General features: G+C 38.1%; 3 protein-coding genes across 3 annotated transcripts in view; 1 reads left to right on the plus strand and 2 right to left on the minus strand.

Moving 5' to 3' along the window:
* Positions 1–16827, minus strand: part of LOC146478983 (TNF receptor-associated factor 2-like) — a 255231-nt gene that overhangs the window by 49979 nt on the left and 188425 nt on the right. The gene's annotated exons all lie outside the window — the stretch shown is intronic.
* Positions 2487–6558, minus strand: LOC146478987 (uncharacterized). The gene is made up of 5 exons (XM_085111184.1): positions 6504–6558; positions 5549–5745; positions 4585–4677; positions 3899–4060; positions 2487–3090 (listed from the first exon to the last, which is right to left on the minus strand). Exons 1-5 carry the CDS (start codon positions 6520–6522, stop codon positions 2917–2919), a joined length of 645 nt encoding a protein of 214 aa, XP_084967310.1. The 5' UTR covers positions 6523–6558; the 3' UTR covers positions 2487–2916.
* On the plus strand, positions 9298–13976 carry LOC146478988 (uncharacterized). Its single transcript, XM_085111185.1, has 5 exons — positions 9298–9428; positions 10992–11203; positions 11809–11865; positions 12404–12559; positions 13531–13976. Exons 1-5 carry the CDS (start codon positions 9422–9424, stop codon positions 13705–13707), a joined length of 609 nt encoding a protein of 202 aa, XP_084967311.1. The 5' UTR covers positions 9298–9421; the 3' UTR covers positions 13708–13976.

Consider the following 16827-nt stretch of genomic DNA (forward strand, 5'->3'; position numbering starts at 1 on the left):
CATCTCGAGTTTCAGATGGCGCGACGATCCACCAAGTCGGCCTGCATGCACTTTCGCTACTGGGTTTGTTTTTAAACGTTATGCAAACACCGTGTCTTAGTGATGAATTTATTCATAAATTACGAAAACAGTATTTAAAAGGTTCATGTATTCACACAACAGTGTTTTAACAGTGCTTTATTTTATTTATATTAACCGCAATTGGTGCTTAACAGTCGTGGCTTGACACATAAGAAGCACTGTCTCCCGCGAATCATAAATCCTTATGCGCGTAGAGTAGGAATATTAATGTACTGTGGCAATTGTTATCATTGACAGCTTTCCGCACGTAATCATCGACGTTTAAAAACATTTATTAATAGTGCTTGTTCATAAGGCATATCGTACCCAACAGCGTCTGTACCTTGCAGCCTTCAAACGCGATGGTGATCTGTTGCGCAAGTATCCCTTCGTCAGTAAAGAATGTAAAGTAGCGGAAAGCTCTTACAAATGAATCGCATCACCTGCTTCAGCCAATTTCTCTAGTGGACAAAGGATCTCTTTTAAAGTTCCGAGTTGTAATAGCACCTGTTGTAATAACACTTTTAAAAATCCGAGTGCTGTCAGATCTGATCAATAGTGAAGCCCGTCTTATTCTTCGTATGGCTGAAATGTAACCGATGGTATATTTGAAAGTAAATCTTTCAAGCAAACTAAGTCTCTAACTTATATTTTCTAACATCATGGTCTAGTGAAGTATTACTTGAACGATAAAAAAACGCTTTCCACGTTTTCACAGAGTGGACAACATAAGAGGGGTTAATTTTCTGGAATTAAGAAATCTTAACTGAATTTAAAAAATACGTTGCAAAGAAGAGCTCAAAAGTGATGACTGTTTCAGCAGAGAATCAGTTGTTTAGACGTGTCCTCGTCTTTCTTACACCATTAAAAGTAAAAAGTGAGTTTTCTCTCTTGTGTTATTAGTAAGAAAACATTTTCCCTTTTCGGCGAAAATGTAATACGAGACGCTACAGCTGCATACCTCAACCGCGTTCTGTCGAAGGGGGGACTAGTCGACTCGAAACGTCAGCTTTTACTCTTTATGATGACAAGTTTACCGTATGAACTCAGTCAATAAGCCCAAAAATTAAATTTCCCTCCCCCACTGACGTTGCCCACAGTTTAACTGTCCCCGTCTAAACGAAGAAATAGCAGGTGATATTCTTCAATAGATATCCGCCAGTCATTTTGACAGTGCAAGGACATTATATACACGAAGAGCGTTTTATTCTGGAACAGGGTCGATGATGAATTCAGCTCTTTAAAATACGTTGTATAGAGTCTAAAGTGGCATAGATCTTACACCGAATGAGGATTAAACAGCTCAAACTAGAAAAAAGCGCTGATATTCCCCAATACACCCATTGGTTCATCAGAAGATCACGTACGATTCATTTAGCTATGAGCCCATTGGCTATATAATTAATACCGCCTACCTGACGGTGGTCTAACCGCCAAAATAATTTGGCTTGCATGGGTATATCGATGTTCCTTTTTCCTGTCTTCCCTGGTGCTAAGGCACAGCTGACATTCGAAAGCTTGGCATTCCCCAATTTATTCATCACTGAAAATGTCACGTACCACTCACTTAGCTTAAGAATGTCTACATATCTGTGGTTTGCCCCAAACTAGCTTGGCTCTGTAGAGAAAATCGCTGTATCTTTTTCCTCCCTTACGCTAGTACTATAACATAACGTATTTGAATATGTACGGATTCTAGTATGCTTACGGTCCTTACGTCAGTGTAAGGGGACTAAACTCTCGGCTTAAAGTTTCCAGGGTGTGATTAAAAAAAATGTAAGGGGCAAAGTAAGGAAGTCTGAACGAATTGTAAATATGTTGTCATCGATGACGTACGAAAAACGCTGAGGGGAAAAAGCCAACATTTTTTTTTAAAATACCAAGCTATAAGGGATGAAAACGCCCCAAGAATGCAGGAAGTGCTATGAACGGGATGGAAAAGGAAATGAAAAGGAAAAATATTGTGACACGATAAAGTTTCCCTTGGTTTGACAATGGATGGGATATTTCGCTCCATCCCATTCGCTTCACATTCCACTGCATGACTGCACTCTGACAGCCTACTTTCCAACCCTCTGTGCCAGGGCAGTGGTATTAGTTCTCCCCTTTTGTCCCTCGTAATATTTTCATTTCAAGGAATATTTTTTTCGCTTCCCTCAATCTGAACACCTGGAACAGACATGAGAAGGAAGCGTATAAAAGACTTCTTGTCCTTCCAGTCTTCCCCCGACAGACAACCTCTTGACAGTCAGCCAAGTACTCAGACTCTCGTCTGGATTTTTGTTACGGGGTATCACCTTTGGAGCACAACAAATTGAGGTTCCCCATAAGAGATTTTTGTGTGTTTTGTTTTTAGTGGAATTTTACCGCCGCCCTGACACTGTACTTTCTTTGTACATACATTGACTCCGTAAGCAACATAACAATTCAGCTTTTCTTGTTTACTTTTTATTACATTATTTTGTTTTTACGTTTACAAACTGTCTTCTTTCACATGCTATCGAGAAAAATTAACGACTGATAAAAATACAAAAATATTTACTTTGGAGATATCATAACATGCATGTTTTTCTTCGTTTTCTACTGAAACAGTAGTATTAAATGGTGAGATCACGTAAAGCGCGGATTAAAAACTAATCCAAAATCTGAATACAATGAGCATGAAGCTCTACATTATTGTGGGTCATTGATACAATGTACGAGAAAGTGGTTTTAGATACACATTCATTCGTCACAAAAAAACGTTCGTTTTACTTTAGTTAGCTATTGTCTGACGTCAATTCTACCTTGCCTCAATAAATGTTTTTATTGGTTAGTATGTAACCGTCTTTGTGAAAATAACGTTGTAGTTGTCAATTAGGAAATCGCTATCTGTCGGTGAATTTCTCCTTGTACTGGTATGATCCAGTGGAGTAGCTCCTTTAGCACGGCCAGTGTCCACTCGTCCTGTTCCTTCTGTGTCGCGGCGGGTTTGTGGGTGGGCTGGGGAGAGGTGGACTGATGAGTGGCTGGATATCCTTGATACCTCTCCTGTGTGAACAGAAACAAACATGCTAAGCTGGCTATTCCGTTTGATAAACCCAAGCTTAGTTTGTGAGCATGTTTAATTTGAAAAAATATGTATATCATTATAGAAATCCAAAGTAACAGTGTATATAGGAATGCAAGTTTGAAGAGAAACAGTCCGGCTGCAGATAAGTACGTATTAGATAATTCAAGAAATAGGTGAAATTCATGTTAAGCTGTGTGATTCAGTTACAACTGTTAAACAATGTTGCCATATCAGAAAGAGTATTAGGACTATCCTCGCCATCAACAGCCTTTAAAGTTACTCATAAAAACCTTAACGGTCGCCGTTGAATCGAAGTTGAAACATAAAGTTGTAAATTGAAGTTCTGAACTGTAACAACTCCCCACCCAGCCCGACGTAGCCCACTTCGTTAAGCTGTTAGTCAGGGAAACCCAAAGGTTCTAGCTTAGAAGGAAAGCGTATTAATTACCTCACAAAAATTGGTTTGGTGTTTTGTAAGCACAAATGTCAGTAATATTATAATGGGAAAATTAATTTCTTTTGTTTTCGAAAGGAAGATTAGAAATATGTCGTCAAGAGAGCGAAATGAGGTCAGCTAGCAGTTTCGGACTGAACTAGCAGCAGCTTGGTAAATTCGGAAATAGGGATCTTTTCTTTAAAGTCACTGGCTACTTAAAAATCCAGCTAAAGAATTTGAACAGACCATACTGTGTTAGGGTACGCAAATATTCCTTTTAAAACTTGTAAACTACTTTGTAAAACGGTAAACGACATTCTCAAGTACTCTCGTCTGGTACCGTGACTCACCCATTCCTGCAAGTCAGTTATAAGCATGTCGAGTCTGTCAACAATGTCTTGAAACTTTGTCGCAAAACTGCTACCCTTCTGAGCTTCGTAGTGTCTAATATCTCTGAAAACATTTCTGAAGGTGAAAAGCTGTTGCACAAGCATGTTCAGCAGGGTTTGCTCCTGAAACGAAAGACAAGAAACGAAAATTGAAACAAAGAAAACAATACGTACATATTGGGCGTGCTAATTTATTGAATTGAATCCCGGAAGCGCTTTAAAACAAGTTCCTCTAGTTCCTAGAAATCTTTTCTTCCTGTCGTATTTACCTTTCAAGGTTGGATGCATTTCAAAAGCCTTACGAGAATTTGCATTTTTAAGGCAACCGCCTGCCTGTCACACAATCACAAAATTGCACGCATGATTCCGACGTGCAAGAGTAAACAAAAACAAATTTTGTGATCAGTTCCATCAGATAGCAGATAAGCCACGATGAAATATTGCGAAAATAGTTTTGGTTGAAAACTAAACCGGGGTTGGTAGCTAATGACGCGAGTCACTGAGATACCCCACATCGGTTAGAATTAAGTTTGACAATACTCGGAAACATTTTATGAATTTAAATTTGTCTGCGTTTGTTTGTTAAGTAATTTGTCTCAACGACAGCTTGGTAAGGTAATGTTGTTTTCATTTAACTGATAACTTACCGGTATCTTATCTTGATGCCATGTTGGTAGAGGCAGCCCCGGTATTCGGTGAACGTATCCATCGAAATGCTTGTCTCCCAAACGGATTTGGGCCTATAGTGAAAGATGAAGTTATAAAGCCGATCAGGTAAGTGACGTCAGTATTAAACAGTTAGATTATTAGCTCGAAATTTCTATCGTGTGATAGTTGATGAGACCGAAGCCTGGTGATCATTGAAATCGAGAGTGGATAATCTGATTGTTTTGATATAAATCTACTAGTCGTTCAAAACTTAAAAACAAATCTTCTTGACAGACACTTCGAAAACGCGAGAAGCGACCGCCGTTTTGTTGAGAACCGCACACCGTTAGGCTACTCACTCTACTCTCTATCTACAACAGAATGGAAAGTGAGCAGCGTAGCCAAGAAGAGAACAGCATTCGTGATAGAACACCAGTAGATTTATACTAAAACATAATGTTTCAACTTGCATGTTGCAATTAGCGGTTGTGGGTACGCACTTAATAAAATATTCATGCTGTTTAATACTTACTGTTTAAACGTTTGCCTAATCTTTGCCAAGTTTAATTGAACCAACATACTGCCTCGACTAGTAGTTAAAAAAGTAGGTTAAGTCATTGCAGACGTAACGGACCTGGGGTAAAATTTGTAAAGTGTGAAGAAGATTGTACAGCTCCCTTTACAAACATGGCCGAAACCTGACAACATTAGAACAAAACGGTAGTTCTGGTAACGACCTTTAAAACTATATTCACTTTAAATGACCACCGAGGTTTAAATTTTGACCGACCTGAAGCATATTTGTTAATCAAATTTTCGGCGACTTTTTTGGGGGAAAGAAAGTTGGTAATTAATTAAATCAGCACGACAAAACGTCAACCGTTGTAGCTGGAGAAGTGTAGATGAAATTAATATTTTAATGTAAATGCAAAGTTACTGTAATATTATTAATATATTACTTACAAAATCCGTTAGAGTTTCACCGACAATTTTTGAAAGCTGGATGGTAGTGGCTTGGGTAAACATTTTCACGTCTCGCAATGAAGGCGTATAGCTGATATGTGATCCAGCTCCTCCGAGAACTGGAACGGCCACACAACCTCCAGAAAACATAAGTAAACATAGCGATCCCACGAACAACGTGGACAAAGAAATTAATCCTGCAAAATAAGAAGATCACAGTTTCCGTTCACTATTAGTTGACAAGGAAACGTATTTCAAGGTTAAACTTCCTTACAGGGCGAAGTTTATAAGTTGCATTTCAGTTGTGTGGGAAGTTATTGAAGCCTCAATGGGCATAGACCGCTATATCACACCTCAATAACTGCATAATCACCCGAGCAATTACTGAGTTGACTGACTATGAGAGGCAAACGGCCTATAGACTGTATGTTCGATTGTGATCTGTAAGTTGAATTAGGGTCTCCGCTTAATGCGGCTGGCTGGAACGGTATGTACGAAATACTAAATTTTATCATTAACAAACATCAAAAGGCTTAATTATCAAATGACTGGCTGGACTGCTTTGAGATAAAATGGTGTGGTACTGAACAAGGTTAAGTTAAGTTCTCTCTCTACCTTTTTTTTTTTTTTTTAATTTTCGAGCTTATGAAATAGTAGTAGTTTAGCTTCAGGATATCTCTCATAGTAACTTCTTTCAGTAATAAACAACGGAGTTAAGCTCATCAGTTTAAAATCTTACTTTGAAAACAATCACCCTAGTAAACCTTTACTGAAGACGACAAACCTTTCATGAAAAAGAAAGTTAACCGAGTATAGGAGGCAATGTTTTAGTTAAAGACATCAGATTGTCCTTCTTTTAGTTTTCGAAATTATCATACTAATCATGTTAGCTTTAGTCTTATATTCATCTCTATTTGTAATTCGAAATTACTCCTAGGATCTATATGGAGCCTACCTGAATCCATAGTTTTCATTGTAACAAGATACTCTTTTTCTGATATGGCGAGTTCTTTCTTCTGTCTGTATTTGCTGGTTATGATTCTACCCACACTGTTTGGGAACCTTAAATACCTTAGCAGCACAATGCAAGGGAGATGATATTTTTCCCGTTCATTGTCATAGTCATAATTCTAAATTTAATCACCTGTTGATGCACAAGTTTTTCGTAGTCTACCCTTCCCACAAATTTATTCCTTCCTTCCTTCCTCATTTTGCTCGCGATACAGGTTCTAAAATAACCATTCTGTCGGCTTATTCAGCGAAAGATGATGACATACACAGTCCTTCAAATGAATAGTGGGTATTAAAACCCGTCATAAACCTTGGACATGACAGTTTTAAACATCCCCAAACTTACTGTAATATATGCAATTTCCCTTTAATGGTGGCTTCCACTGAGATTCCTGTTAACACATTTTCATGGTAACCTTCAGCATCATCTCTGTAGAGAGGCTTCATTTAGTTTTGTTTTTCTTTTTTTTTTTTCTGATTACCTCGTATTAACGCTGAACGGTACATAAAAGCATTGGGTTTAAACATCTCAAAAACTAGGTAATCAAATCAAAACATGAAATTTGATACTAGCTGTAAAATGACACCGCAGATTATCAAAGCGAAAGTAGATTTAAGATGAGTTAAACCCACGTATATCTTACTCTTCTTATCATCTTATTTCTCATAACAGTGGTATAATTTTTCCCTCACAAAACTAGCATCGTCAGGATCGCGATTTAAGTTTATATTTTTAGAAAAATTTATTATCACCAAAAACATCACTTCCGGTCCACCGGATGCTAATGATTCAACCTGTGCGACGGAATAAGCGTTTGTTAATCTATTGATTATTCTGTCTTGAAATTTCATTTTAATATATAATCTAGCCACCACATTAAGAAAGGAACAGTATAATAAGTTGTTGCGTGTATAACATTGGACTTACTCCATTTTTTGAACGTTTTAACGAGTTGTATAATTCCATAACATTGAGTACAAATAACCGCAATGTCAGTAATGATTACTAAACATATTTTCTAAGTTCCGGTATCATGGAGTGTTATTTTAATTTTCGGTCTCTTTCTTCTCCGTGTCATCATTTAGTAGTTCAAACTGAGTGAAATTTGATCATCTATATTTCAGTAATTCGATATCGCAGTGTCATATTTCAAAGGACATCTGCTAGACTGGTGTCGGTTTTCATCGTTCAAATGTATCCTGATACCTACCATTTAATTTTTTGTCATTTTATTTAATTCGTATACCATAACTAACAAACATTCATTTAGCGACGCTGTACAGTTATCTAGTTGACTCGATAACCTTTAGCACAGCTTCACACGTCCATATCAATGAACATGTGTTAATTAACTGGGAATGACCTCTGAAAAAGACCCCTGACTTTAATAAACTGAGTATAGTGGTCACCAATAGGCTATATATCGTTTATTCATGTGTAATTGTGTCAATCATCTCTCAGTTTCTATATCTTTTATTTTCTATTTAGTCGACACTCATTGTAATGAGGAAGCCTTACTCTAAAAGCCCCGTGGTTTCTCCAAGGGCTTCTTCGCCATTTTCTCTTTACTTTGTGTTTTTGATTCGTATTTTGTATAAATTCTGTGTGCTGAAATAAATAGCAATCGAGCAGAAACCGGTCCGAGGAGATTGTCTGTAGAACTCTACCGATAATACGAACTAATTCATAACAAAGTAACAGACTTGTTTTCATTAAAGGACAAATTGTCGTCATAAAATCAGGTACGTAAGTTAGTCGAGTAAAACGCAGTTCTCTTAGCTTATAACTGACACACAAGGAAGTTTCTAACTAAACAGAATCGTAATAGCAGCAACATCGCTAGTAAAAACAGCACATGACACCTCTTGAAAGTGTTTCGTCACCGTGTACGTCACTACTGAATCACGTGATAAGTAAATTACTTTTCCTTACAAACGTAACCCAGTGATTGCAATTGTCATTTTGTTCGGCCTTATTTGGCTTTACTGCAACTCAGATAGTTTTTTTTTTACCGTACTCAAATTAAAGTTTGCTTATCACTTCAATGGCAGTTTCACTTGTCTTCGGCTGTGTAATCGGCCAGCTTGGTAAATTTAGATATTACTGAATTGTTAATCAAGGAACCCACACAAATCAACAGAAAAACAGGTCGATGACTAAATGAATAGCTGCGAAAAATATGCGAAACCTCAGTAAAGGCAATGTTATTACTGGGGAATACTAGAGAGGATAAGAAGGTGGAAGTGAAGACCTGACAGAGATGGTCAACAAGAATAATATTCCTTATTAGATTGCGGATGTTTCATCGTGATGTACAATATCTTCAACATACCTTCCAGAGAAAAGGAAGTCAAATGCGAAAAATAGTTTACTAGTTCAATACATACAAGTTCCCTAGAGTCGACTATTACTTCTTTTTTGTTTTTGTTCGGTGCGCTAACTTCTCAGTGTAAAATGAAGTCAATATTTTGGGGCAGAACTAAAATACATTTTGGAAAAATCCCAATAAATATTAACCTTTTTTCTAACTTGACAATCATAGTTTCCTTAATTTCCACTTGACGCTGGTTTTAAATTACCACAAATAAACATTCAAGAAACGGGAATATTTGCTAAAGCAAATGGGTCCCCTTCGCTAGGAAAAAAGTCAATATTTGCCTCTTTTTGCCGTTACCTAAAGCAACATATGTTATTTTACTCTTGTTTCATTTTCTAAATGATGAAGATGATTTCATCCATTAATTAAACAGCAATGCTATATAAACGCGGACCACCAACCGTGAAACTCACTTTATTGCTTGGAAGTTCAGCGCCATATTTCATTATTCGTTATTCAGGTGTATCTAAAGGATCGTCAAAGTATGTCAGGTATGAAGTTTAATTGTTTCATTTACTCGACATTTATAACTAAAGAAAAACCCGAAGGCTTAGGAACCTTAGACAGTATTTGATATATCTGCGAACATTATCACTACAGTAAAAAGCCAGATAATCCGACAAGTTAAATTTAAATGATTCTTTTGCTTAGATAATTGGAAAGCAAAAAGCACTTTCAATCAGCAGTCATGCACATTATATAGTTGGTTCACTGGCATACATAAAAGTTGTTAAGGCATAAGGCCGAGATATTGATACAAAGCATAACTGTATCACACGATTCGAAACCGTGACACTCAAAATAACTACGATGAAAGCCTGAGTACATCAATCGAAGTTCAGTTCAGTTCATTGAACTGTAGTAATTTATATTTATGAGGAATTGTGAACACCAGAATTGGAAAAGAATGATAGAAAGCACTAGGAACCCGTGGGACTTCTTTAGTTGTCTTATAATTCAATAATAACACAACTAAAGAAATCCTACGAGTTTCTTGTGCTTTCAGTACGGTTCCTTTTTCTATTCTAAGCCATCGTCGAGTTTCTAGGGGCGCTTTCAATTCGTACAAAAATTCCGGAAACTTCGAGCGAAGAAGCGAACGGAACAGAATTTTTTTCGGAATAAAATTTCGGAATTTTCGCGAAGTTGTCCTGACGTTCCAGAAAATCGTAACAACCGGAAAATTCCGATCCATTCGGTCATTCCTATTAAGGTCCAGCTTATTCGACGCAAGTTGGTTGTGCTATTTCCCTTTACGCAGAAAATTCGTGAATGGAACAGGTTTGTTTCCAAGACGGTTGCGGTTAACCGGAAAATACTGTTCCATTCGAAAGGTATTAATTTTTCGAAACTTTTAAAACGGAAGGTTTGGCTGAATGGAAAGCACCCTAGCGCTTTCTATATTTCTTTTCCTAGACTGGTGTTTACAATTCCTGGTATATAAAATTTCCAGAATTGTAGAAATGTAGAATTTCGATTGACTTACCGCACTTCTATCGTTGTGCTATATGAGTGGGGACTTAATTAAGTAAATGGGTGGATTAGCCAGAGGGAACTAACCCAACCGATAATTTTAAGAAAATAACCAAAAACATCGGTTTCTGAGTTCCGGTCAAGTTTTAAGGTTTTTAGAAGATCTACTTGGACCAACTGGCACAGTTTGATTGTTTAATAAGATTTTTTAGCTGAACGTAAAATTCAAGTCGAAAAAAATTTAATCCCAAATTACTGTGTTGCTGTTGGCTTAATTAAAAAAAAAAAACCCTAGCTTACGTATTTCGCACTGTTAACGTTTTTTCTTCTGTTTTTTTTTTTTTTTTTTTTGGTCACACGAAAACAAAAAGGACGGTTGACAATGTTAGGAAACTTTGAGGAAGAAAAAGACACTAATAGTTTCTCATCACAATTAAAAAAAAAAAACCTGACAGGGTTTATGAATTTAGAGGAGAAATTCACCAAAAGGAGTAAGGGAACCGTTGGACACTCCGTGTTTGGTTTGCATTTCAGTTCAGTCGAAGATGATTAGGTTACACTAAATACTAATATCATTGCAGGACATACAGGTCTCAAGACGTTTGCCATCTTGGTTTGGACTGCAATCTTTTTATGTCCACCCGGCCATTCATCTATTGTAAGAAGTCGTAGGTCTGTTGTGGACCTTGCAACTGTCGGCTCCATACTAGGAGGGCTCACATCGCCCAATCAGGCTCTTGATGGCTGGTGTGCAAATCTAACAAAGCATGTCAACACAACCCTGAAGAAATTTGTAAGTAAAGTTCAGTCGTACAAGTAATAACAAAAAAGTAATTATTTATTTATTTGTTACCTGCATTAGAAAGATAAAACATAACACACAATTCGCGATCGAGGCGAATAACCAAATCAACATTAACCCCTCAATCAGCTATAGTTAGTATGATTCAGCGGCTTCGTTCCAGCCTTCTCCATTCCTAGAAGAATCCAAGTTCAAAGCGAAAAGAAAGATCAGGAGTTCACTTTTAAAATTAAAGCAACAAAAAGAACAGTCAAAAAACAAAAAGATAAAAGGAAGAAATGAAGGAAATAGAGAAAAATAAATAACGTGACTAAAACGGGCTGCAGCCGAGCTTTCATTTGAGTGTTCATTCATTAGGAACTATTCGCAAATTAACAAGTTTTAGATCACCTGACATAACTCAACATTACTCAAAAGCAGCTTTCTGTTTCTGTCTCCTACAAGATCAGTTCACAACCTTGGCTGAACACATTTCAGGAAAGGTGTTGGAGTAGTTTAGAAAGTACATCTGTCGAAGTATTATTATTTTCTTGACATACATGTAACTTCCGCCAAGACTCTGATCAGTTGGTTTGCTTGTTTCTTTTTATTCCTAGGAAAACATTTCCTTTAACAGATCAATGGCAAGTTCAAACATATCATCAGGTGTGACGGTAAGTTACTTTGTTTAATTCACGGCTCTTAAGCTCTGGATTATTGTAATAGATTATTGGTAATTTTGATAAATATTCTTATAATTTTTGACTCAAATTTTTGTTGAAGGAAGGCGTTTCGATTCGGGTTACTGTGAAAACCAAAATTGCGAACTGCGCACGCGTATGCGGAAAATAGCATTGGTAGAAAAAATCAAAACAGCTACAAAACTTCAATTTACACTATACTGATGTTATAGAGAAATTAATCCTAAAAAAAACTCTAGTGATATTCCGACCCTTGTGATATTCCATGGGGAGGCTTTGCTAAGTTTTAGACGATTAAGGGTTGGAGCACATCAAACGGTTGTGAGATGCTATAGAGAAAAGTCATTGAAAGAAGTTGTACTTGAATCTCACTCTCAGGGACCGCGTTGATCTCATCCAGCGGAACTTAACGTGCACAGCTTAATCCCAGTGTCCTCCGCCTCCTCGTTTGTCAGCGGGCTCAGGGTACGATATCAACTGGGTTTCAACAATTAATTTTTTTTTCTAACAGTTGCTTCAAAGACTAACCTTTGACCTGAGTCACGTAAAAATCTACTCTTTGCTGTTTGGTCAAATCCCGAGCCACATGAAAAGCCAGCAGAGCGATTTGTGTCTGCAGGATGGTGTCCGTCAAACGGGAAGACTCATCGTTGGCATGGAAATGACGGTATGTAGAGCAGGAAGTTACTTTCCCAGTTTGGCCTCCCATTTCAGCGTTACTGCACCCATGTTAGCGATCCCGTCCAACCCATGGAGCGTTCCATTGTCAGAACTGACTCGGCTGGCCAATCAGATTGAAAATGGAACGAGAAATTGTGCAGAGTTACTGTTGCTCTAAAGGTTCTCCATAATGTCATTTTGGCAATCGTTTGTGCCGTTTTGAAGAAGCGAAGGGCTAGCAACTGATCCAGTTAATGAAAATGATTCATTTATGACTGCTGAATTACCAGTCTGGCCAGCCAGTTCTGCCAAATAGAAATCCCCCAGTTTCCATAGGGCTAGACAACAGCATAAGATGTGCATTTTGCTCACACTTTGTTTTGGTTGCTTTGTGTGAAACGCCTTTAGCTTTCGATGCATAAAAATAATAATAATAATAATCTTGATCTTGAGTCACTCTAACTTCCAAGTGTGGAAAGGCCCCTTGATTCTTGAGTTACCGAAATTGCCTCGCCCTTTCAGACCTAAAATTCAAAATGCAAAGAAGCAAGGAAGCTAGAAATATACATCTCCTAGGTTTTACCAGACCCTTACCTACGCGCAAAGCTAAGTTCCCTGTAGATTACTAGCCATGGACAGCAGGCAGTGAGAGGATCTCAATACCACCGTGCATGTCTGAACTTGAGCTCGAAGGCCTGCTTCGAGTCTTGTTTACTATATTTGACGGAGGGAAGGCGCATTCACCATATCTTAACAGGGTTTTCTTTATAATACGACTTGCCAAACGAAGCGTGAGTCGTCCTGTTCCAGGAGTCACTTTTCCACATCTTATTCAAATCAACGACGTACGGCTCTGAAAACTTGGCTTCTCTGAACTTTAAAAGCATTATCGTATTTATGTAGTCTCATGTCGCACTTGTCACGATTACTGCCTCAAGAATTCTATCAAGTAACGTTTTTTTTTTTGTCTTGTGACAGGAACGCTACTTGAATGGAACTTCTCCATCGCCGCCCCAGCCACTTCGAAGATCTGGCAACCAAACTAGTTACCAGGACATCAGTCGTGAAATGGCAGTGCTTAAGGGTGAAATGAGGGAACTGGTAATCATGATTGGAAATAGTATCTTTGGCTCTGTGCATGTGGCCAGCAAATGAGAATTTGAATTACCTCAGGAAAAAAATCCGGATAATTAAGGAATTCATTAATGCATCCTCGTTAATTACAATTGATGTTCGGGTGATTACTGTATGCATTGCGTAATATTTATAACGATCTTTCTATATATCATATATACATATATTTGAAGCTGTAAACTAAAACAGGTTACAATGTAAATTTATTTGTCGAGTAATGTGTTAAAAACGACGTTTTAAGAAATTGTTAAAGAAGAAATATGAATAAAAACTGGTTACCCAATGAGGAAGGACTTGTAGCAAATTAAAATAACTGATTATACTTTTTATAAGACAATGCACAACAACCAGACAGCAACAATGGATCAGACAGATAAAAACAAACAGGAGAATTCAACGAGAATATTTAACAAAAATACTTTAAATGCCATCTTCTCTTTTCCATGACCGTTTTCAGGCCTTTAAAAGGGATTTTTCTGTACACAATTTGATCTGTTCTTGCTGTTAGTATAAATTATTTTATTAAATTCGTTTCGTTTCTTTCAATGGTATTTGTTTTTGGCATTTTCTACCCTGAACAGCACTCGCTTAAAAACATGAAAACTTGTCAAAAATAACAGTGGATTACTTTGTAAACGCCTTATTAAGCAACTGTTATAAACCTGACTTAAAAATTCCCACTAAACTATATCTTTTGTTCCTTCGTTTTAAAACTTGTAGTTTGAAAAAATAAATAGAAGATAAAAAAAGGGACAAAACACCCACGCTCGATCTCAAGCTTCACTAGGGACCTTCAGACACAATTACCCAACGACACTTTTAGATATAGAAAAAATTAATCGTATAAACACTAAACACTAGGTGAATGTCCCTACGTCAATCTTGGTTACTATTTAACGTTCCTGGGGAAAAAATACCCGCTCTTTACTGCCAGCGAACAAGCCTTTTAAGAAATGAAAATCTCAGCCAGCTGTACGTGTGATGTCTGTCAACTAGCCAGCAAGCAAGTCAGCTTGTAGGTACGCGATATCTTTCCTACACGCGGATTGCCAGTTTGTTGTGCTCTATTTGTGATAACTATTTAAGCTTCCGGCATTCATCACGAGGCAATTGATCTTACCAGCAGTCGAAGCAGAAACCGGTCCAGGGTTAGGATTGATGTCGCCAGACATCAAGAGGCGAAAGGTAGCATCTGAGTTATTGTAGCAACAAACGTGGCACATTTGCCCAGTAATAGGTGTTGAGCTAATAGCCAAAGAAAAGAAAAAAAAATAGGAACGGCTTTCACAGAGCTCTTCGAGTGACGACCTGAATCCCTTAACAATGTCAACAATCCATCGAAGGAGCAATCGTTTTAGGGAAAACGGCAATAAAAATTGTAAGAATGAAATAAGGTAAAAGGAGTCCAAGACTAGCGGTACCTCCAAGACTACAGGTCGTTTGACCACGAGTCATCCTTCTGTCATTATATGGTTTGAGCCCGTGCGCATGCTCAAACCTCAAAACGTACCACATCGAAGACAAAATTACTACATTGTCATATCAGTATACCTGGCTGCGTCTCAGTTCAGGTCAGTAAGGTGGAACTGATCACGAGGTGTCAACGAAAGGGATCTATCTCGTTTGGTCAAGGGGCCGACTTTTCTCTCCCTCACTGTCTTGTCGGGGAAAAGGTATCGGAAAGCAGCGCGGAACCCATCTCCAGCTGGCATAAGCGAACCGCGGGCGGAAATCTCGTGGTGCATCGTCATGGTACAACGCTCCGGCAAAGTGTCCAGAGGTACCGCTGTCAGCTGTAGTTGTCGCCCGAAGACATCGTAGGGAAAGAAGCGTTTCATTCATGTCCCTTGTCGAGCCGGTCCCCAATAGGGTTCTTCAATCCTGCCATCCCGGTAAAAAAATTTTCCCTCAATTAATCCCGTAAGCCCGACCGTTGTTTTAGCCCAATTCCGATCCCGGTCAGCTCATAATTTTTTTTAAGCCCCTTACCTTGATGAAAAAAGGTATTTTCAGTTGAATGTAAATTCCCACTGCAAATGTGAGCACTGATCTTTGTGCTGGTCTTTAGTCATACAGAAATGAGCTGTAAGCTTATTTCTTCTATTTCTTTAAACCATAACGAGGACATCGCTCATTTAAGATGTTTTCAAAGTTTCCTGCGATCACGTCAGTCAATAAGTCAGTAAACAATTTCTTTTTAGAGTTTGTTCTTTTCCCTTTTTTTTCCTTTTTTTCTCAATTGAATGGTGAGGGCTACCTTTCAGTCTTATCACGTTGATCCTTGGAAAACTTTTCAGTTATCAAAGTCTGAAGAGCACCGCTACTCACGTAGCACGACATGGGGCTGCAACAGATATTTGAAAAAGGGACTGCTCACCTCTCTACCTTAATGTACCTTAAGTGCTTTCCTGAGTACGTTTCTGAGAGATTTTCCTTTTCGATCAAAATGTGGTGAGATCTCTTTGTTGACCTTTCAATTTTGATCACGAGGGAAACTACTCAAATTTACCAAATGAAGGTTTTCTTATTATTCGCAGCCGTTTAGGCTAGGCTTAATTGGAGACCTTAACATCGAGGTTTGGCCATCTTACCGCAAACGCCAAACCGCGGTTTGCGGTTAGCGGTTTCAAGTTAGCCGTCTGCCCATATTTGGGACTTAAGATCCACGGGTGATAGCACTGGTGAATTATGAGAAATTAGTACAAAAACAAGATGGTTCCTGCTCGAAGGTGAGATGTGAATTTTGATGTGTTTGTTGGATTTTTTTTGATTAATGAGAGCAGAACACCACTGGCAAAACAGTTCCAGCAACAAATAGCCAGCTGCCATGTTTGTTTTCAATTCATTCGTTCGTTCACTTCTATTTTAGCTGAGAAATCGTCTTCAAAATTACGTTTCTATGAAAACGAACTCGATAATTAATAAGCGAAATAGTTCCAGAAAGTAGTATTTCCTCTCAAACGTGGGATTGTGATGTTTTAGGGTACAAAAAAACTTGCGGTAAATCACTTACCTCTAGAGCGTGGTCTTGCCGTACAAACGTGAACCTCAAACCGCAACCTGACGGCAAGGCACTGGTCACATGACTTCTTGAAGTTCGCGGTTCGCGGGAAATGCCGATAAACCTCGATCTTGAGGTCT

The sequence above is a fragment of the Pavona decussata genome, unplaced genomic scaffold (assembly GCF_977016875.1).
Source record: "Pavona decussata unplaced genomic scaffold, jaPavDecu1.1 SCAFFOLD_61, whole genome shotgun sequence".
Taxonomy (NCBI): Eukaryota; Metazoa; Cnidaria; class Anthozoa; order Scleractinia; family Agariciidae; genus Pavona; species Pavona decussata.

Coding starts and splice junctions, on each gene's coding strand:
- LOC146478988 (XM_085111185.1), top strand. Junction 11,204..11,808: donor ACACAACCCTGAAGAAATTT/GTAAGTAAAGTT, acceptor TTTTATTCCTAG/GAAAACATTTCCTTTAACAG. Junction 11,866..12,403: donor ACATATCATCAGGTGTGACG/GTAAGTTACTTT, acceptor TTTTTCTAACAG/TTGCTTCAAAGACTAACCTT.
- LOC146478987 (XM_085111184.1), bottom strand. Junction 4,678..5,548: donor GTGAAACTCTAACGGATTTT/GTAAGTAATATA, acceptor CTTTCACTATAG/GCCCAAATCCGTTTGGGAGA. Junction 4,061..4,584: donor GGCATCAAGATAAGATACCG/GTAAGTTATCAG, acceptor CTTTCGTTTCAG/GAGCAAACCCTGCTGAACAT.